General features: G+C 29.7%; 3 protein-coding genes across 4 annotated transcripts; 1 reads left to right on the top strand and 2 right to left on the bottom strand.

Annotated features, from left to right (window-relative positions):
* Positions 1–299: 299 nt before the first annotated feature.
* LOC109148669 (lysine-rich arabinogalactan protein 18-like) lies at positions 300–800 on the bottom strand. The gene has a single exon (XM_019296402.1). It carries the CDS (start codon positions 798–800, stop codon positions 300–302), a length of 501 nt encoding a protein of 166 aa, XP_019151947.1.
* A 19265-nt stretch (positions 801–20065) lies between these two features.
* Positions 20066–21268, top strand: LOC109148878 (glucuronoxylan 4-O-methyltransferase 1-like). Its single transcript, XM_019296641.1, has one exon. It carries the CDS (start codon positions 20447–20449, stop codon positions 21266–21268), a length of 822 nt encoding a protein of 273 aa, XP_019152186.1. The 5' UTR covers positions 20066–20446.
* A 278-nt stretch (positions 21269–21546) lies between these two features.
* Positions 21547–23900, bottom strand: LOC109148877. 2 transcript variants are annotated; one of them, XM_019296639.1, is made up of 6 exons: positions 23717–23900; positions 23563–23642; positions 23274–23421; positions 22365–22496; positions 22040–22264; positions 21547–21912 (listed from the first exon to the last, which is right to left on the bottom strand). In XM_019296639.1, the coding sequence occupies exons 1-6, from the start codon at positions 23810–23812 to the stop codon at positions 21772–21774; spliced, it is 822 nt and encodes a 273-aa protein (XP_019152184.1). In that variant the 5' UTR covers positions 23813–23900; the 3' UTR covers positions 21547–21771. The 2 variants fall into 2 exon arrangements, with proteins under 2 accessions (XP_019152184.1, XP_019152185.1); XM_019296640.1 differs by having other exon boundaries at positions 23274–23352.
* Positions 23901–24154: the final 254 nt, after the last annotated feature.

Below are 24154 nucleotides of genomic sequence, written 5' to 3'. Positions count from 1 at the left end.
CCATCAAATTAGCTCGGGAAGGGCGAGATTCGCACGCTAGACTGAAAAGCCTGACTCGCCCTGGGAGGCAGAATGCCTCACAGGTGTCAAACGAAGGGAGGACTCGACATGATGGCCGACTCCTCAACCATTCAGGCGGACGAGTGCACTAACAATACGAAAGAAGAAGCAGAATGCAAAGGGTGTTTTATTATAATAAGAGGAGGTGTAGGTTACATGGAGCTTATTACAGCGAGAGTAAGCAAATGCTCCTAGAAGACTACCCCCCTAGAATATAAGGCCAACCCCGGCCTACGTGATCACTCGCCCGGCGAAGAGGAGTCGCTCCCAAAGAACCCTCCCGATGGTCCAGGAGGGGATGGGCAAAGCAAGTCCCAGAAGGCCGGCATGAGTGGTGGCACGATCAGTTCTTCATCGTCCGGGTACGTCTCCTGGTAGCGGACGTAATCTTCCTCGTTCATCAGCCCCGTAATTGGACCATCCAGGTCGTCCAGAGGGATAGAGAAAGTCATACGGAAGGTCAGTTGCTCCGGGACAGGCACATCAACGACGGTTCCACCCGGTGAAGTCACTCGAGCGGTCGCCGGAGGGGGAGAAGGGCGAGAAGACGGAGCGGCTTCACGTCGAGCAGGAGTCGGCGGACAAAGAGCCGAAGAGGCAGCGCCAACAGGAGATCTTTGGGGGGCTGGACGAGGAGCCTTCTTCTTGGGCTCCCTTTCGGGCCGAGTCCGTTTTGAGGGCAACGGGCGCCAGGGCGACCCGAAGTCAATTCGTTTCCCTTTCAATGGTGAGCGACCCATGAGGAGTTAGTGAGTAAGGTGAAGAGCAGCTAAGGACATTTATAGGTGCCAGGCCAAGTCGAGCAGATTCGAACGGTCCCGCGAGATCCGGGAGATAGCGGATAATCTGGGCTATTCATGAGTCATTCAAGGCGTGGATGCGGTGAGCCGGATAAGGAGACGGTTACTACTTTTCCAAACCCAGGTTGGTGGACCGGGTGCGGAAAAGTGAGGGACTAGTTGATGGGGTGAGAACCCCGGCCCAAGAAAAGAGGGCCCAAAGAGGAAAGACCAGAGAGAAGGATGGGTTGACACAAGGCGGGCCTGGAGAGTGCGTGGGCCGAGTCCAGGAGTCGGCCCAGGCCCAAATGGAAGGCCTAGGCCAGGGCTATGAAGGACGACCCAACCTGAGCATGGGCCGGAGACGAGGAGTCGGTCCGGGCCCAACCCAGGGAAAGACTCAGTGCAGAGAGCCGTTGAGGGAGCCTCCGAAGAAGTTAAGACGAGGAGCCGTTGAGGCATTAAAGGCCGGACTCGGTCCGCCGGTTACAAGCTAGAAAGAGCCGTTGGTAGACCCCGTAACGTCACTCAACGGCTCGGCACCTTGAAAGCAGCCTTGAAGTCGACCATTATGGGCCTTTAAGTCAGTGAGGGAGGGGCCACTATAAAAGGGCTCCTCCACCCTTGTAAGGGGGGAAGAAAGAGGGAGAGAACCCAGAAAGGGAATACAAAGTATTATTAGCATCGCATTTCATTGAAATTCAGACTTTCTGTGAAAGGTGTATCCTCCAGCTGAAAGGTTGTGTTGGACCTCCTTGGGCCCGAAAACCCAAAAACCATCATTTTGTATTATAACTTTGATATTTAATTACAAGATAATGTAAAAAAGAAGACAATGAACAATGTAGTGAATATAATAAATTAATAAATTTGAAGGTAAGGAATCTTTGAATTGTAGAAAATAAAGATAATATAACTAATGAAATTATATTTCTTTTAAATTTTTTATAATGAATACTTTTTTTTTAAATAAAGCATTATAGACATCTAATTCTAAATTAATTAAATGCATATGTATTATTTTTTGTTGTAGCTACTAATTTATATAATTAATAAGAGTAATAAAGTGTCGTACATACTTTTCTTCAACAATAATGAAATCAATGTTTTTTTTTTTAATTTCCATTCCTTGTTGAAGCAAATTGTTTTGTGAGTTTGTCCATAACAATTGCTACAATTGCTGTTAATAGAGGATGATAATAAATAATTTAAAATATATGGTTACAATAGATATTAATATAATGATATAGTAAAAATTAACTTACAAATTTTTTTAGAAGTTTTCATGCATTGATAAAATTTTGATGTGTAAACTTGTTCAATTGGAGCTAGTAGGATGTTAACATTGTCAATTATTATTTGAAAAATGATCCTACCGTTTTAGAGTCCATGTGTAATTGTATTTATGATCAACAACTTTGTAGTTAGGCCGCGGAAGCCTCCCGGTTGTTCAAATGCCAGTCCAGCCGTCGTACTCCGGCATCGACAGGGCCGCGTCAGGGATAGCTGCTAGGGTATCTACACGGCGGCGGACAGCGCAGCGGTAAGATTTGAGAGGTTAGTGCCGATTCGCATGCACATAATCAATGTTCCACACCAATGCACAAGTTCACACATTAATGTTAATGTGTACCTGAAAATCACCATATATATATATATATATATATATATATATATATATATATATATATATATATATATGTATATATATATATATATATATATATATATATATATATATATATATATATATATATATATATATATATATATATATATATATATCTGTGTGTGTGTGCGCGCGCGCGTACGCACGCGTATATATAGGTATGTATGTATGTATATCAATAGGAGGAGAAACTCTAATAGGGATCTAAAATAATCATCGTGTTATATATATATCTGTGTGTGCGCGCGCGCGTATGCACGCGTATATATAGGTATGTATGTATGTATATCAATAGGTGGAGAAACTCTAATCTATATCTATATCTATATATATATAAAACTAAAATCCTCCTTCCCAAATTTTCCCCCCAAAACTTAGGGACATTTATGTAATTTTTAATTTTTTAATTTAATTAATTATCAAAATATTTTATATATTATATATTATTCATTTACCTAAATTAGGTAAATATATTCTTCAAATATAAATTAGGTATCTATATATAATTTTTTGGTAAGCAATTTTTTTTTAAAAGAAACCTAAAAAAATGATGGCAATTACTCATGTAGGGCAGGCAACGTGTACGTATATACTGCATTTCTATTCAATCATAATAAATACTTGATGTTAAGAATTAGCAGAAAAAAAAAAAATTAGCAGCCAAAGTTGGCCTCAAAAGCGCTTTACCAATTGTAATTGGTAATTGGTATTGGTAGTTGGTAATTGGTAATTGGTAATAAAATAAAAATCATAATTGTTACCCTTAATCATATCTAAACACCTATACATACATCACATTCTCTTCAATACAAACAGTATCGAGTTACAAAGAACGAAAGGGAATATTCTATAGCAATAGTGTACAAAACAGGGAGCTTCGAGAATAGGAGGAATAAGACTCATTCTCTGCGTGAGGTATGGCCGTCGAAGCTTCCATATCCAAAAGAGTTGTTACACTACACTTGCACATTTGGTAAATCTCTGTATCCTTTTTTAATTGTTTTTTTTTTATAAAGAATAGAAAATCATACCATTGGTGAAATTTAAAATCTATCTACATATATTATATAAACTATGAATATATTGATCATATATATAAGCTAATCCAGGGGGTATATCTACAGGTTCATTTGCATGAGTGGGGACATCATTGAATGAGTTTGAATTATTAATATTTCTTTTTTCTGATGTGATGGCTCTTCCAGCACCAATAGGAGTAACACAAGGATTTGGAGCCATGACAATGTGTTGAGGATCAGGAGTAATGCTCTTTGACAAAAGCCTAAAGCAGCAGCATATGAATATGATAGAGATTTAATTATTTTTTATTTGATAAAGATTATTCTCTAACCAAACAATTGGTAATATTTACGATATTGAACCAACCTTCATATTTTTGGTCAAATGAGTACACATGATGGAATATATGTTCATTGCATGGAATCTTAATATTAATTGAGTTGCCAAATCGTATATTGCATAAGAATTATTTTACCATAATATGAATTGTAACCAATTTAATAAATCTAAATATTAAAAAGTATGTATGGTAATCTTATGTATGTTAATATTATTTCATATGGACGTAATACCATAATATGATTTATAACCAATTTAAGAAATCTATATTGATAACCAATTCAAGTATGTATGTATGGTAATCGTATGTATGGTATTAAAAATAATAATTACATATGGTATTATGTATATTAATATTAGATATGGTATTCTACATAATCAGTTAAAAATGGAATATAATGAAAATTAGGTATACTGAAAAAATAATTGAATATTAATAATTGACTGAAAATGAAAAATGAAAAAAGAACATAAATCATGTTAGTTGAAAAAGGAAATGAATATTTATAATTGACTAAAAATAAAAAATGATCCATAATTGACTAAAATGGAAAACGAAAATGGTCATATTATTGTATTTTAATTTTGCACAATAATATTACACAATATAATACATAAAATCATAATTATGATATAAATCTTTCACAATTTTAAAAATGGAACGAAAATATTTCAATAATAATATTTTACATCATCAAGTAAATGTAAATTAAAAATGAAAATGAAATATTTAAATAATAATATTCTACATCATCAATAGTAAATGCATATTTTAAACAATAATAAAGTTAAATTAAAAATGCAACAAAAATTAAAAATGAAACGAAAATATTTCAATAATAATATTCTACATTATCAATTAAAAATGGAACAAAAATTGGGTAAAAATATTACTACATCTAATATTCTAATTGACTAATTAACTAATTGACTGAAAATAAAAAAGAATAATTGACTGAAAATGAATATGATATTACTAATTAACTGAAAATATAAAATGAAATGAATATTAATAGTTGACTGCAAATAAAAAAAATGATCTATAATTAACTAATATGAAAATAAATAAATGGTTAGATCATTGCATTTTAATTAAAAATTGATAGAAACTAAAATTGGACGGAAATATTTCAATAATAATATTCTACATCATAAATAATAAAGGTATTTTTTTTTAAATGCTACTGACTCTATTATATTGTAGTATCTGTGCACTGAGAGTTAACAACGCCTCCAATAAGGCTTGATCTCATGACCTCCCACATGGAAGAGGTCACTAATTGTCAGCTGAGCACAATGTGCTTATTTCAACCTAATAAAGATATATTTTAAACAATAATAAAGTTAAATTAAAATTGCAACGGAAATATTTCAATAATTATATTATACATAATCAATTAAAACTCGAATGAAAATTAGGTAAAAATATCATTGCATATGATATTTTAATTGACTAATTGATTAAAAATAAAAATGAATAATTGACTGAAAATGAATATGATATTATTAACTAGCTTAAAATATAAAAGAATCCCTAATTGACTAACATTCTACCATTATATATTTTCACCCGAGTCACCCATCATGATGGACTGAAGGTGTTAGCTATAGACGATGATGGACAAGATTGTATTGCTACTACCAATGTCGTCTACATAGAGGTTTCAATAATGTGTACATACAATCGTTGATATTTTTTTTAATGACAAATTTGCTATATATCTAGACAAAAAAAAAAAAAAAAAATATCTTCCATACAAATGAATTAAGATAGTAATTCATTCCTATAACTGAGTTGCTTGAGAATCAACACATTTGCCTAATTTATAAAAAAAAAATATTAAATAATGATAAATAAAATCTCTAAAATTACAACACCGCATGCGTACATCTACACATTAGCTATTAATTTGAGCAATCATTTGCTCAAATTTAAGCAATGATAACATCAAAACACATAAATAATCCAAACCATATGTTCAATTGCACTATATAATATTTGATGTTCTAATTTAAATAATTATATATTGATCCAAATATTCTTAATATATTACAACAAATCTATTTCGTGTATCGTACGAGTGAAAATACTATTATTCTAATAATTTTTCTTTCCTTCTTTCGTGTAATTACTATGCTAATGTATTTAAATATTGAAAGAGAATTCTATAAAAAGGATCCTTAATTCACTAAAATTCTATATTCTATATTATTATTTTAAAAAATTCTCATTTCTTACTTTCCCGCCCAAACAAAAAAAAAATAAAAAAATAAAATTACCAATTAATAATACTAATAATAATTAGTAAAAAAGTTAGTAGTAAAATAGAAAAAAAAAATCCTTAATTTTCAAAAAATATAAAAGAAAACGGAATTCACTAATTAATTAATACTAACAATAATCAGTAAAAAAAAAGTACCTTAATTCACTAAAAATAAAAATATAAACAGAATTTACTGATTATGACTAATAATAATTGGTAAAATAAGAAAATAAAAAATGAGTCTTAATTCAATGAAAATGGAAAAAAGAAACGGAAGGGTATGAAAAAAATGGTTATAATAAGGATAACAGTATAAAAAATTAAAAAAAAACTACCAAAAATTAAAATAATAAAAAAAGTTTCTTAATTCACGAGAAATAGAAAAGGAAACGAAATTCATTGATTAATTAATACTAATAATAATCGTTAAAAATTAGCAGTAAAATATGAGAAAAAAAGGATTCTATTAACGAAATTCACTGATTAATACTAATAATAATCAGTAAAATTAAAAATAAAAAAAAGATTCTTAATTCATTTAAAATGAAAAAAAAATGAAATGAAAGATTGTTAAAAAAAAAAGGGGGGGGGGGGGGGGTCATAATAAGAATAACAGTAAAAAAAAAAAATCCTACCAAAAAATTTGAAAAAAAAGATCCATAATTTACGAACAATAGAAAAGGAAATAAAATTCACTAAATAATTAATATTAATAATAAGTAAAATTAAAAGTTAGCATTAAAATAGAAAAATATAAAAGGATTCTTAATTCACTAAAAATAGAAAAAGAAACTGATTAGTACTAATAATAATCAATTAAATAGGGAAAAAAAAAACTTATTTTCTCAACCTAATGAAACACCCAAAGTCAACAACACCTTCACTGAGGCTCAATCTCAAGACTTCGCACATGAGAGAGATCACTACATGCCATCCGAGCACAAAAGTGCTTGGCAACAAACATTAGGTTAATTGAAAAAGGAAATGAATATTAATAATTGTTTGAAAATAAAAAAGATTCATAATTGACTAAAATAGAAAAAAATTGTTAGATCATTGCATTTTTATTTTTCACAATAATATTACACAGTATAATAGATCAAATCACAAGTATGTCATAAATCTTCACAATTTTAAACAATAGAATGAAAATATTTCAATAATAATATTCTACACCATCAAGTAAAGGTAAATTAAAAATGAAAAGCAAATACTTCAATAATAATATTCTACATCATCAATAATAAAGACATATTTTAAACAATAGTAAAAGTAAATTAAAAATGTAACAAAAATTTAAAATGAAATGAAAATATTTCAATAATAATATTCTAAATCATCAATTAAAAATGAAACGAAAATTGGGTAAAAATATCATTGCATTTGATATTTTAGTTCGCTAATTGATTAATTGACTAAAAATAAAAAAAGAAATAATTGGCTGAAAATGAATATGATATTACTAATGGACTAAAAATATAAAAGGAAATGAATATTAATAATTAACTGCAAATAAAATATTATCCATAATTTACTAATATGAAAAAAAAATGGTTAGATCATTGCATTTTAATTAAAAATGGAAGGGAAACTAAAATTGAATGCCAATATTTCAATAATAATATTCTACATCATAAATAGTAAATTCATATTTTAAACAATAGTAAAAGTAAATTACAAATGGAACATGAATATTTCAATAATAATATTATACATCATCAATTAAAAATGAAACAAAAATTAGGTAAATATATCACTGCATATGATATTCTAATTGACTAAAAATAAAAAAGAATAATTGGCTGAAAATGAATCTGATATTACTAATTCATTTAAAATATAAAAGGATCGCTAATTGACTAATATTATACCATTATATATTTTCACCGAGTCACCCATCCTGATCGATTGAAGGTGTTAGCCCTAGTCGATGATGGACAAGATTGTGTTGCTACTACCAATGCCGTCTACAAAGAGGTTTCAATAATGTGTAAATAAAATCGTTGATATTATGTTTTTTTAAATGACAAAATTTCTATATATATAGACAAAAAAATATCCTCCATACAAATGAATTAAGATAGTAATTCATTCATATAACTGAGTTGTTAGAGAACGAACACATTTGTGTAATTTATAAAAAAAAATACTAAATAATGATAAATAAAATCTCCAAAGTTACAACACTGCATGCATATATCTACACATTAGCTATTAATTTGAGCAATTATTTGCTTAAATTCAAACAATGATAATATAAAAACACATAAATGATGCAACCCGTATATTTAATTGCACTATATAATATTTGATGTTCTAATTTAAATAATTATATATCGATCTAAATAATCTTAATATATTACAACAAATCTATTCCGTGCATCGCACGGGCGCAAATACTAGTACTAGTATATATAAAAGTAAAATCCTCCTAACAAATTTTCCCCCCAAAACTTTTGTAGGAAAGCTTATTTGGTAAGTAAATTTCAAATGGAAATTAAATAAAATTTATTAATTGTTATATTACATAATTGATAATATTATATATGGTATTATATTCTATAATATTATTGAAAATATTATTGTTCAAGTATAATAAAAATATTATGAAATAATGTAATCATAATAAAATAAAATAAAAATAATAACAATAACAATAGAATAACAATAATAATAATAATAACAACAACAACAACAACAACAACAACAACAACAATAATAATAATAATATAATAATAATAATATAATAAAAACCATATAAATTCCCCCCCCCCCCCCAAAACTTAGGGGCATTTATATAATATCCTAATTTTCTAATTTAATTAATTATCAAAATATAGAAATTATATATTATATATTATTCATTTACGTGTAGACATACTTAATACTGTATATAAAGTAAATTAGGTAAATATATTCTTCAAATATAAATTAAGTATCTATATATAATTTTTTGGTAAGCAAATGTAAAATGGTAACCCTAATTTTAATTTGTAATTGGTAATTGGTAATATAATAAAAACCATAACTGTTACCCTTAATCATATCTAAACACCTATATATACATCACATTCTCTTCAATACAAACAGTACCAAGTTACAAAGAACGAAAGGGAATATTCTCTGCAACTGCATAGCAATGGTGTAGAGAACAGGGACCTTCAAGAGGAGGAGGAACAAGACCCATATTCTTTGCGTGAGGTGTGGCCGCCGAAGCTTCCATATCCAGAAGAGTTGTTGCACTACACCTGCACATTTGGTAAATCTATGTATCCTTTTTCAACTTTTTTTTTTTTTTTATAAAGAATAGAAAATCATACCATTGGTGAAATTTAAAATCTATCTACATATATTATATAAACTATGATTATATATATATATATATATATATATATATATATATATATATATATATATATATATATTTCGTTAGACATTTCACTTCATCTTCTTCATCATCAATCTGGACGAGTTTGCTCAACCCATTAAAAGGTATTTCTTTAATACCTTATCTCAATCTGTTAAAAGTTATTTATTATTGGACTATGAGCAGGATTAAATAATGCACTATTCATAATGATAGAAAAAAAAAACGACCATCTGATTATTAGTGGATTCTGAGCAACTAGATCTGCAGGTCATTTGCATGAGAGGGGACATCATTGATTGAGTTTGGACTATTAATATTTTTTTTCCTAATGTGATGGTCCTTCCAGCACCAATAGGAGTAAAACAAAGATTTGGAGCCATGGCAATGTGTTAAGGATCATGAGTAGTGCTCCTTGACAAAAACCTAAAGCAACATCATATATGAATATGATAGAGATTTAATTATTTTTTATTTGATAAAGATTATTCTCTAACTAAAACAATTAGTAATATTTACGATTTATTGAACCAACCTTCATATTTTTGGTCAAATGAGTACACATGATGGAATATATGTTCATTGCACGGAATCTTAATATTAATTGAGTTTCCAAATCATATATTGCAAAAGAATTATTTTACTATAATATGAATTGTAACCAATTTAATAAATCTAAATATTAACAAATATGTATGGTAATTTTATGTATGTTAATATTATTTCATATGGACGTAATACCATAATATGATTTATAACCAATTTAAGAAATCTATATTGATAACCAATTCAAGTATGTATGGTAATCGTATGCATGGTATTAAAAATAATAATTACGTATGGTATCATGTATAGTAATATTAGGTATGATATTATGTAATACATAGTATTAATTAGGTTGTACATTTATTCTTTTCATATTCCCATATGGACGTAAATCCATAATATGGTATATAACCAATAACCAATATATATATACAATAACAATTCAATAACCAATAACCAATAAATAAATAAATATATATATATATATATATATATATATATATATATATATATATATATAAATTTTCACTCCTTATTATAAAATAATAATTCAATAAAAGTATTATATAAGTAAATAATTCGTAATATTTATCTTAAGTATAATTTATCAAATTAATCAATTTTAATTTGATAATGATCATTTTCTAACCAAACAATTGGTAATATTTACAATTTATTGAACCAATCCATTTTTTTCATCCAGACTAATTTTAATGCTCAAATTAATAATAAATTTTATTAGTTATTAATTAGCATAATATTAATTTATTATGCATAATTATTGTATAAAAATAAATTACCGTTCAAATGAGTACACAAGATGATGTACATGCTCATTGCACGAAATCTTAATATTAATTGAGTTGTCAAATCGTATATTGCATAAGAATTATTCTTACCTTACTATTTACAATTACAAATTTATTCCGAAATTCTGAAAATTAAATAAGTTAGAAATCTAATTTTAAGTATGTATTTATGGTTTTTTCATTTTTAATTTATACAACTAATTTATTAAATAATATATATATATATATATATATATATATATATATATATATAATTTAATATATATATATATATATATATAATTAGATAAAGCTTATTTTGTGACCAAACAATTAGTAATATTTATGATTTATTGAACCAATTCGTAAATGAGTCAATCTATACAATAATTAATAACAAAACCTATTTACTTGATTTCCCACCCAAACAATAGTAAATAGTAAAGGTAAATTTTTTATAAATAAAAAATGAAAAAAAAAACATAAATATTTCACAATAATATTCTACATCATCAGTTAAAAATGGAATGGAAATTAGGTAAATTGAAAAAAATAACTGAATATTAATAATTGACTGAAAATTAAAAATGAAAAAAGGAACATAAATTAGGTTAATTTAAAAAGGAAATGAATATTTATAATTGACTAAAAAAAATGATCCATAATTAACTAAAATGGAAAAGGAAAATGGTCAGATGATTACATTTTAATTTTTCACAATAATATTACACAATGTAGTACATCAAATCATAATTATGTCATAAATCTTTCACAATTTTAAAAATAGAACGGAAATAATTTAATAATAATATTTACATCATCAAGTAAACGTAAATTAAAAATGAAAAGTAAATATTTAATTAATAGTATTCTACATCATCAATAATAAAGGAATATTCTAAACAATAATAAAGTTAAATTAAAAATGCAACGAAAATTAAAAATGAAACGGAAATATTTCAATAATAATATTCTACATCATCAATTAAAAATGGAACGAAAATTGGGTAAAATATCACTACATCTGAAAGTAAAAAAGAATAATTAGTTGAAAATGAATATGATATTACTAATTAACTGAAAATATAAAATTAAATGAATATTAATAGTTGACTACAAATAAAAAATGATCTATAATTAACTAATATGAAAAAAAAATGGTTAGATCATTGCATTTTAATTAAAAATTGATGGAAACTAAAATTGGACGGAAATTTTCAATAATAATATTCTATATCATAGATAATAAAGACATATCATTGCAACGGAAATATTTCAATAATAATATTATTGAAAATGCAATAAAGTTAAATTAAAAATGCAACGGAAATATTTCAATAATAATATTATACATAATCAATTAAAACTTGAACGAAAATTAGGTAAAAATATCATTGCATATGATATTCTAATTGACTAATTGATTAAAAAAAAATTGGCTGAAAATGAATATGATATTACTAACTGACTTAAAATATAAAAAAAAAATCTCTAATTGACTAATATTCTACCATTATATATTTTCACTCGAGTCACCCATCATGGTGGACTGGAGGTGTTGGCTATAGCCGATGATGGACAAGATTGTGTTGCTATTACCAATGTCGAAAGAGGTTTCAATAATGTGTACATACAATCGTTGATATTTTTTTTAAATGACAAATTTGCTATATATCTAGACAAAAATATATATATCTTCCATACAAAAGAATTAAGATAGTAATTCATTCCTATAACTGAGTTGCTTGAGAATGAGCACATTTGTCGAATTTATAAAAAAAAAATACTAAACAATGATAAATAAAATCTCCAAAATTACAGCACCGCATGCGTACATCTGCACATTAGCTATAAATTTGAGCAATCATTTGCTCAAATTTAAGCATTGATAACATCAAAACACATAAATAATCCAAACCATATGTTCAATTGCACTATATAATATTTGATGTTCTAATTTAAATAATTATATATTGATCCAAATATTCTTAATATATTACAACAAATTCATTCCGTGCATCGAACGGGTGAAAATTATATTATTCTAATAATTTTTCTTTCATTCTTTCATGCAATTACTATGCTAATGTATTTAAATATTGAAAGAGAATTCTATAAAAAGGATCCTTAATTCACTAAAATTCTATATTATTCTTAAAAACAAAACCCCCATTTCTTACTTTCCCACACAAACTATAAAAAAAAATACCAATTAATAATACTAATAATAATTAGTAAAAAAATTAGTAGTAGAATAGAAAAAAAAAAATCCTAAATTCACAAAAACTAGAAAAGGAAACGGAATTCACTAATTAATTAAAACTAACAATAATCAGTAAAAAAAGATCATTAATTCACTAAAAATGAAAATATAAATGGAATTTACTGATTATGACTAATAATAATTGGTAAAATAGGAAAATAAAAAATGAGTCTTAATTCAATGAAAATGGAAAAAAGAAACGGAAGGGTGTGAAAAAAAGAGAGGGTCATAATAAGGAAAACAGTAAAAAAAGAAAATTCTACCAAAAATCTATCTATATATATATATATAAAGTTTCTTAATTCACGAGAAATAGAAAAGGAAACGGAATTCACTGATTAATTAATAATAATAATAATAATCAGTAAGAAAATTAACAGTAAAATATGAAGAAAAAAAATCCTTACTTCACTAAAAATGAAAAAAAAATGAAATTTACTGATTAATACTAATAATAATCAGTAAAATTGAAAATAAAAAAGGATTCTTAATTCAATGAAAATGAAAGTATTTTTTTAAAAAAAAAAAAAAAAAGGGGTCATAATAAAAATAACAGTAAAAAAATCCTACAAAAAAAATTTGAAAAAAAAAACAGATTCATAATTTACGAAAAATAGAAAAAGAAATGAAATTCACTGAATAATTAATACTAATAATAATCAATAAAATTAAAAGTTAGCATTAAAAATAAAAATATATAAAAGGATCCTTAATTCACTAAAAATAGAAAAAGAATCGAAATTCACTGATTAATACTACTAATAATTAGTTAAATAGGAAAATATAAAAAGATTCTCAATCTATACCATTATTAAAAACAAAATCCTTCTCCCTTACTTTCACACCCAAACAATAGAAAAAAAAAAAAAAAATCTATAATATAATTAAAAAAAATTCTATTTACAAAAAATATTCTATATTATCAATTAAAAATGGAATGAAAATTAGGTAAATAAATAAGTATCTATTCAAACATATTTTCTTAACCAATGCCTTCAATGAGGCTCAATCTCATGACTTTCCACATGAGAGAGGTCACTACATGCCATATGAGCACAGGTGATTGGCAACAAACATTAGGTTAATTGAAAGAAATGAATACTAATAATTGTTTGAAAATAAGAGAAGATTCATAATTGACTAAAATAGAAAAAAAATGGTCAGATCATTGCAATCTAATTTTTCACAATAATATTACATAGTATAATACATCAAATCACAAGTATGTCATAAATTTTTCACAATTTTAAACAATAGAATGGAAATATTTCAATAATAATATTCTACACTATCAAGTAAAGGTAAATTAAAAATGAAAAGGAAATACTTCAATAATAATATTCTATATCATCAATACTAAAGACATATTTTAAACAATAGTAAAGGTAAATTAAAAATGTAACGAAAATTAAAAATGAAATGGAAATATTTCAATAATAATATTCTAAATCAGCAATTAAAAATGAAACGAAAATTGGGTAAAAATATCATTGCATTTGATATTTTAGTTCGCTAATTGATTAATTGACTAAAAATAAAAAAAAAAAGAAATAATTGGATGAAAATGAATATAATATTACTAATGGATTGAAAATATAAAAGGATATGAATATTAATAATTGACTGCAAATAAAAAATTATCCATAATTGACTAATATGAAAAAAAAATAAATGGTTAGATCATTGCATTTTAAGTAAAAATGGAAGGGAAACTAAAATTGAACACCAATATTTCAATAATAATATTCTACATCATAAATAGTAAATGCATATTTTAAAAAATAGTAAAGGTAAATTACAAATGGAACAGAAATATTTCAATAATAATATTATACATCATCAATTAAAAATGGAACACAAATTAGGTAAAAATATCACTCCATATGATATTCTAATTGACTAAAAAAAAAAAGAATAATTGGCTGAAAATGAACATGATATTACTAATTTATTCAAAATATAAAAGGATCGCTAATTAACTAATATTATACCATTATATATTTTCACGGAGTCGCCCATCCTGATCAATTGAAGGGGTTAGCTCTAGACGATGATGGACGAGATTGTGTTGCTACTACTAATGTCGTCTACAAAGAGGTTTCAACAATGTGTAAATAAAATCGTTGATATTATGTTTTTTAAATGACAAAATTGCTATATGTATAGACAAAAAAAAAAATATCCTCCATACAAATGAATTAAGATAACAATTCATTCATATAACTGAGTTGCTAGAGAACGAACATATTTGTCTAATTTATAAAAAAAAATACTAAACAATGATAAATAAAATCTCCAAAGTTATAACACTACATACATACATCTACACATTAGCTATTAATTTGAGCAATTATTTGCTTAAATTCGAATGATCCAACCCGTATATCCAATTGAACTATATAATATTTGATGTTCTAATTTAAATAATTATATATCAATCCAAATATTCTTAATATATTACAACAAATCTATTTCGTGCATTGCACGGGCGCAAATACTAGTAGGGATCTAAAATAATCATCCAATAAAATATTCACTAGAGGACCAATGATCTCCTCCCATCCTCTACTCATAGTGTATATCTGTTTCATAACATCATCATACCTATAATATAAGTCACAAACACTTATATGTCATTTAAAAGTAAACAAATACTAATATTATTTAACAATAAACAAAAAAAAAATTTGAATTGTTTAAATAGCCTCCGTGTTCAATTAAGTTACTATAATTTATATTATCAACATAAATACTCTATCAGGGGATGTAAAGAACCCTTGAGGTTGAAAATTCTACATTTTGAAAAAAATTTCCTTTAACCACGTAATTAATTACCAATTAAAGATTTGAGAGTCAATGGACAATTTACATTAAAAATTAACCGACTTCAAAAACCCAAAAAATAAAAAGAAGGTAAATCCACGAGGCAGAATATTAGCCTCAACAGCATTACAAAATTTGCCGATCGGGCCCCACAAATAAAATTTCTTTCCAGAATTTCACCCGTGCATATTTTATTATTATAATCATTTTATAATCTCTCAAGTCTTTCATCAAAGTAATCATTACGTTTTCATTCACGATTTCTGCGAATGCGCTTGTGGGCATTTCTAGATAAACCCCTTTCCTTTTCTACAGCGACGAACTGGGAAAATCATCATTGAATTCCGAGACTTTAACCGAGTGGTTTGCTGTAAAATCAGCGAAAGAAGGAATAGTTCCCAAGAAAAGGAAAAGGGGAGGGGAAAGAAAGGTTAGTTGAAGCTTTTTAGTGGAGTATTAGTATACTCGCATATATTTTTGTTTGCTATGATGAGATCATAAGTATTTGTTGGGTTGTTAAGTTGTCAATCATTTCTTGACAATGTGACAATACACTATTGAAAATTATGGACTTCCTAACCAGCTGAAAGTGATCTTAAATTAAGTCGAAAGTAAAAAGTGGTCGGAAATAGCAACAAAGGTTTTTCCGGATATCAAAAGTGGTCGGAACAAGACTTTCAACTTGATTTAAGATCACTTTCAGGTGGTCGGAAATTTCATAATTTCCAGCAGTGATACCTTCAATGAACTCTATTTGTAAGTGGTGTATCTAGATATAGGCTCTGTTTGGTAAAAAATTGTCTTATAGGCCAATTTTAGCTTATTTGACCACTATTAATTGTTTGATTTAGTTAAAATATCAATAGAAATGTTTGGTTAATTAGCTTTTTGCAACTCCAAAAGGCTAAAATTCAAAAAGTTACTCCAAGCAACTTTTTCAATTAGCTTTTTGAGAAAAGAAATTATACCAAACAGCTATCAGCTAACAGCTAATTTACCAAACACTTTTCTACAATCAGCTAATGTTATCAACTATTTATACCCTCTAATTAACACTACTAACAACTATCAACTAACAGTCATTTTACCAAACATGCCATAAACCTTCTTTGTGGTTTATCTTATCCCTGTATCTAGATGATGAATTGCTCATAGTGATATCAAAGAGCCTCTTTAAGTGTTCTCACCTTCTCCCTCTTCCTTGTTACGTCTTTGTTGCTGGGAAAACATATACTCTACCTGGTAATCATGTTTGAATGTTTTGACAGTCAGCTGCCCCAACTGGTGTTCAAATGTTTGCTTCTTTCTTCTTTTTCGTTGATTTATTTTGTGTCTTAGATTTCACTTCTTGCCACACACAATATCCTCTATTTTTCCAAGTTAGTTAGTGAACGGATCACATTCCTGTGTCTTGAACTATATATGCTCTGATCTAATCCATGCTGCTACTTAGCTAAATTAATAATTTTTTAAATAATTATGTCATGTCATTTACTATAAAAGGTCCTCAATACCACAAATCGGATAAAAAAATGAATATATAAACTTTTTATCAAGATAAAGCTTAGACCCTTATATATATATAGAGAGAGAAATAAATAAATATATCATTCAATTAACCTAGTTCAAATTAAGTGTTGGAAAAATAGCATTAAAATGGTTTATTAACCTAGTTCAAATTAAGTGTTCCAACTAGAGATGACTTCGAAAAGGCTTGATTCAAGCCCGAGCTCGTGTGCGCCGGCACCTACGGGCACGAAAGTCGTCCGGAAATTGACTGGCCTTAATTTTCCAACAGAATAGCCACTTGGGTTCGGCCTCACAGGCTGAATCGAGGCCACCCAACAGAATAGCCACTTGGGTTCGGCCTCAGACAGTCTGCCATGGGATTCAATTCTATCGTTACGAAATTAATTTTTTCAATTAATTCCAATTCATTTTTGAATTTAAATCCCATGGGATGCCTTGCGGTTTCAGGTGTTACAAAGTCAAGTTTAATGGCCATGATCAATGCTATTAAAGTACTACATCCCTATATAAGAAGGGGTAGAGGGAGCAGATTTTAAAAGCACGAAGTGGCAGAACACACAACACGAAATCATATTTTTCCAGCTTCAAAAACTCTGCTTCTACTCCTTTCTTTGCCTAGCTGTGTTCAAGCCTTTGCTTTAGTTCGCTGGGTTCGCTCGTTTGGGTGCTCAAACGTCGAACCGTAGCGCGTTTTATCCTGGGAAACCTAGACCACGACACTCCTAGCACTTGTGGGAGGTGGAAAATAAGGTTTTAAGGAAAGAGTGGTCTCTTGACTCACGCTAAAAACCCTTACCCAACACGAGCCATCATTTCCTTCTTTCGGTCTGGATTATGCTTCTAAGCAAAAATCCTCCCTTCTTTTGATATATTCGTTGGATTGGACTTATAATCTGAGGATTATTAGTTCGAATTTTGGTTGATATATATTGGTATATCGTTTTCGTAGATATACATGTATATATAACCTTTGGGTCCGTTTTATATATTTGTGTGTATATATATATTTCGGAAAAATATTCAATAATATTTTATATAATCGTGTGTGTATATATAAATATTATTTTTGGGATATTAAATCGATTGTGGTTCATTATCACCAACATTAAGTACATCTAAAATAATACTACGAGGAATGGAGTACAACATTCCATAAACGGAATGCTTTAAAAAGACCCTCCATGCATAATATTTTTATTTTTAAAGAAATTTCAAACTCTCATGAAAAGCGCGACAATATGCTCCTATATCCCAAGAAATTTCATATATTGTTGCTGGGAGTCGAACCTAAATTTTTTTTTTTAAAGGGGAGATGCGCATTTTTAATAAAACCACATCGTTTTTGCATCCGTATGCACCATGCATGGTGCATACGGATGCACAACATAATTTGCTTACATCAAATGGATGGTAATTTGCCTGGATCAATCATTATCATATGGACCATGGTCCACATAGTTGTTTAGACCATAAATAAAAAGGTACATTTTTAATATACTAAAAGTACATTATTTATGTACATAAAGTACATTTTTTAAAAATATATTATTTGAATACTGAAAGTACATTATTTTGTATACACTATCAAATAATGTACCTTTAATATACAAATAATATATTTTTAATATATTAAAAATGTACCATATTCATGATCCAATCAATAATTTGCCTAGATGGGATACCCCTCTCCGTAATTTTCCTCACTCTTGGAATCCCAAAATAATCATCTGTGCAAATTTTGAATAGGCTTTGAGGAAGCTCAGTTGTTATATTATAGACCGCGGTGCATAATCGATTATGCACCGCGGCCCATATACGGCGCCGTTTCTTTACTTAAAGAAATGGCTCGCCGTTAGAGTTAACGGAGTCCGTTTGTTTGGTGTATTAAACATCAACTGACACTACAGTATATCCAAACCGACACTGCAGTTATATCAAAATGATACTATAGTTATAGTGAAATGAAACTGCAGTGTATATAAACTGAAACTGAATAACATTTCACATATTTGAGTGTATATTGTACAATGAAGCTGTAATTATATCAAAATGATCATGTAGTTGTGTTTTAATAAAACTATAATGTATATAAAATAAAATTAAATAGCATTTTCATATATTTGAGTCTATAAAATATCGAATGAAACTATAGTTATATCGAAATGAAACTGTAATTGTGTTCAACTGAAACTGCAGTGTATACAAAATGACACTGAATAACAGAGTTACTTTTCGTAAAAGGGTGCGAAACGGCGAAAATAAACACGGTTAATTTTCATTTAAAAAAAAACGCGCGGTGCATAATCGATTATGCACCGCGGTGCATAATATAATTTGCCGAGGAAGCTCAAACAATTCCACCCACCAATGTTACATTGAAATCGGTTATTGGTAGACATTAACATTGACAATTTTGCTATTGTCAAAACAGTAATTTATCAGCTTTTAAATTTTCTGAATATGGAATGATATTGTTAACAAAAAATGGAACATTAATAAAAATAATGTACATAATATGGTCCAATTATTATTCAATTACTAAATTAGAAATTTCCTCTTAAATACATCGTAAGTTCTATGACATTGTAAATAGTTTTCGTCTTTCAAAAAGATTGAATCCCCAACCCTGATTCGACAGAATATTTAGAAAGATGTAAATCACGGTGACTCAATAACTCAATAGACAAAGCCAAATGCCGGTCTGTCCACTTTGGACATAATCCTCATATTATCACCGTCGAGGTTCGAACCTTGACCTTTTCTCCCAAATACTGCCTACTGAAACATTGAGCTAAACTCCTGTGGGCAGTGTTTATAGAAAACAAAAAATCACATTAATAACATATCTTCTAGTAAATGGGGTAATAAATCAGAGGCCAACTTTTCTGAGACTAGGTTCAACCCTTCTCCACTGCAAAACCAAGTTTAAAAACCACACCAAACAACATAAATCCACTATCTTTGCAGCAATCCATCCCTGAACCAAGAAAAAGTGACAATGTCATCCAAACACCATCAGTCTAAGAGCCACAAGCTCATCATCTTCATCATCTTCCTTTTCATCTTTCTCTGTATAATGAGACAAAGGCTCTCAGATTCCATCCCGCAAAGCCAATGGCATGATCCCCAACCACAATTGGAGAAAATCCCACCCTCTCTAGCCGATGCACTTGTCCACTACGCTACAGCAAACAGGACTCCCCAGCAAACCTTACAGGAAATCTCCCTCACCAAAACAATCCTCCAGAACAGATCACCCTGCAACTTCCTGGTCTTCGGGCTTGGATTCGACAGCTTGTTGTGGAAATCCCTGAATCACAACGGGCGCACTGTCTTCCTGGAAGAGGATAGCGATTGGATAGAGCGCGTGAAAAGGATGGGGCTTTCTTTAGAAATCTACCATGTAGAGTACGATACTCAAGTTCAGGAAGCTGTGGAGTTGCTGGAGAACGGGAAGGAGGATGAAGAGTGCAAGAAGGTGAGGGATCCGAGATCTTCCAATTGCAGACTGGCACACAAGAATCTGCCCAAGGAAGTGTACGAGACCGAATGGGATTTGATCATGGTGGATGCGCCCAAGAGCTGGTCTAAAGAACTGCCTGGAAGAATGACGGTGATTTACACGGTTGGGTTGATGGCAAAGAACAGATCACCCGGGGCCAAAACTGATATCTTTGTGCACGATGCTGATAGGTGGGTGGACAACAAATTTTCGAGGGCCTTTCTCTGTGAGGGATACATGAAGGGGCAAGTTGGGATGCTTAGGCACTTCACTATCCTCAGTCACAGGACTTCCTCCAATCTACCATTTTGTCCATAGCACCTGCAACATATCATAAAAACTCTCATCGTCCAAAGACATCACAAAAATGTTTCACACTTGTTCCTAAGAAGCATAGGATATTTATTTCTTTTAATTTCTTCGTTTTACCCTGGATTTTAATATCAATTTGTGTTCCATGTTTTCTGTATTATTTAATGTGTTGATTGATATGAATTGCAATACATATATATATGATCAAATGCAGTCATGCCATTTAAGATGTTATGAGATCAATACCTTTTCTTCCATCCTGCCTAATGTGACGAGGCATAAGATGATCTTCAACAATAATAAAGATTCTGCAGAAGTAATGTTTAGAGGAAATACAGTTCTTATGATATGTCTTCAAACAAGATAAAGAACTCATAAGTTTCGATGTGAAATTCAATCAGAAAAGGCCTAAATGAAATGTAATCTTTTGCTTTTCATATTCTTTACAACATCAACCTGTACATTTGTCACCAAATATCTACTAAATCCTCACTGACTACTTCTAGTTCCTACTCAGGCAAACCTCCTCGCCAGTACCCAGATTTGCTAATTCCACATTCAGATAGGAACTTCTGATAGTCAATTTCCAGTTTAGTGTAAGCTTGAGAAATCTTTTCAGATTGGAAATGTTCTTCATTGTCGGAAAACAGCTGTCAAAAACGTGTAAATACGATTTAAACAAACATGGTAAAACCGACTGTGTTCGAGAAGAAACCCAATCTTAAAAAAAAAAATGCTTTCGATGTGATTAAGAATCATGCCCTGTCACATACTTACATCAATATCTTGTCTTGAATGATCAGTGTCTGGTACATCAGGATCCCTTAAGTCGCTCAGGGCTAATTTCCATCTACTTTTAGACCCATGGTTGTCGATGCTGGGTTCATTCATAGCTTGAAGTTTCCCATCACCAACATTTCTATTGAGAAAAGCATCCATGATGCACCTAATGCAAAAGGCTAACAAGGGAACCAGAACTAGGAAACAGCCAGTTGTTTTAGCCTGATGATATTGACAATTTGGTTGAGGTTGCTACTTAGTTTCCAAAAAGCAATGAAAGCTAATGTTGAAGACCATGGAAAATATGAAAAAAAGGGCTTACATATGGCAATTGATGTGATGATAGCATTGAAAGCATTTTCTGGTTCAAGTGTCTACTATAGAAATCCAAATGCTGCCGTGTTCCAGACAAATTTATTCGAGCTACTGGTAATCTAATCTTCGCTGCTGGATACTGGTAAGAAGCATGAGCAACATATATAATTTCAGATTTCAAGAAAGAATGGGAAATAGTCGGTAAAGATGACAAAAAGTAAGTTCATCAATCTTTACTTTCATTACCCGTCATTATCCTTTCCTTTTTCTTTTTTCTTTTTAATTTTTTGGTGCAGTGAGGAGGGGTGGAGGTGGACAAATTGATGGGATGGGCGTAAGCCACAATACCACATCTCAAATCGAGCAGGGTGAACTCGGCTAACCTGGCCGACGCCCAACACAAATCAATGTATTTCAAAAATTGGAAACAACACCAAGTAGGATACATCTCATTCTTACGAGTCAAATTATGTTATATAAGCATCTAAACATTAATCAATGCATCAAAGGTAACGTCTTTCGGAATGACTTTCTTGAGATTCCGGTAGCATTCTAACCGCCTCCAAAGTGTCTCTCCGGTTTCTCTTCCATCAAATTGCGTCTACATAAGCCTATGGGAGCAGCTGCAAATTTTTTCTTGTTGGAGCCAATAATTGTTAAAAGACTCACAAGCGTTTCTTGTCTGAATGAGATATCAAAATATCAACGAGAAAACCTCACACATAGCTGTAGCTACACATCCTTTTTATAGCTAGTAGAATACTCATTATTCATAATGTAAACACTTAGCCATGAAAGTGAAACTAAACTGGAAATTTGTTAAATTGAATGAGTGTTTAAATCACAATCAAGCCCATAGTTTAGAGAACAACAGCAGTTGATCAATCAATTAAAAAAATGAGTAGAGAACCCTCACCATTGGCTTGCATTCTCCAGAAGAGGAAGGAATGTTGAGATGTTTCCCTTGAAGAATAAGGTCATCATCAAGAATATCCCTATTAGCAGCAGCAATTTCATCAATGGGCACCCCATACAGCTTTGAGATTGTACTCAAATTTTCACCTCTACCATTACCGAATCGTCAAGAACCATAATCAAACAAAATACCATCATTCTTTACTAAAATGAAACTAAAGAAAGATTATTGAAATTCTGAAGAAAACCCAAAATGAAAGAATAATTGGTTTTCTCATCAGAAAGCTTACTCTTTCACGACATGAACAGAGATTTTCTTGAATTGGCGTCGGCCCTTTGCAGAAAGCTCCTGAATCTGGCATTTCCATCTCTGCAAAGACAAAACCCAGAGGCTATTTTACTCTGTAACTTTTACTTTGTTGGAGATGAGGAGAGAAGAAGTACCACAGCAAGAACTGGGAAGTGTTTGTGAATGGAAATTGCGACGAAAAGGGATGTCGAGGAAGCTGGAAGATGGGGTTGACTCAGCTTCAGTTCCATACAGAATCAGCGAATCACCATAAACCATTAACGCACGCTCTGATTAATTCCATTCACAATATCTCTTCTCTACCGGGCACTTGGATTGAACTACAATGCCGAGTGGTTGTTATCACTATTTTCTTAGTTAAACAAATGAGTGAAATGACCCTATGTTTTTCAAAATTGTACTCTTTCCCAATCTATTCAGGAATATCTTTCAAATGCCCTTACCTCCATTTTTTCTTTATTTTTTTGTTTAATATACTTTTTAACTTATAGAATAGTAGCCAAAAATCTTGTGCTCAGATGACATGTAGTGACCTCCAGTCTTAGTGGATGCGTAATTTTTTATTTTTTAAA

Source organism: Ipomoea nil, unplaced genomic scaffold (assembly GCF_001879475.1).
Source record: "Ipomoea nil cultivar Tokyo-kokei standard unplaced genomic scaffold, Asagao_1.1 scaffold2144, whole genome shotgun sequence".
NCBI classification, from domain to species: Eukaryota; Viridiplantae; Streptophyta; class Magnoliopsida; order Solanales; family Convolvulaceae; genus Ipomoea; species Ipomoea nil.
This window is presented reverse-complemented; position numbering and strand designations above follow the sequence as displayed.

Excerpts from the sequence above, each read along its gene's own strand:
- LOC109148669 (XM_019296402.1), bottom strand. The coding sequence starts at position 800 with ATGGGTCGCTCACCATTGAAAGGGAAACGAATTGACTTCGGGTCGCCC.
- LOC109148878 (XM_019296641.1), top strand. The coding sequence starts at position 20,447 with ATGTCATCCAAACACCATCAGTCTAAGAGCCACAAGCTCATCATCTTC.
- LOC109148877 (XM_019296639.1), bottom strand. The coding sequence starts at position 23,812 with ATGGAACTGAAGCTGAGTCAACCCCATCTTCCAGCTTCCTCGACATCC. Across the intron at positions 22,497-23,273 it reads CTGGAGAATGCAAGCCAATG|TATCCAGCAGCGAAGATTAG; the intron begins GTGAGGGTTCTC and ends GCTTCTTACCAG. Across the intron at positions 22,265-22,364 it reads CATCACATCAATTGCCATAT|GCTAAAACAACTGGCTGTTT; the intron begins GTAAGCCCTTTT and ends CAATATCATCAG.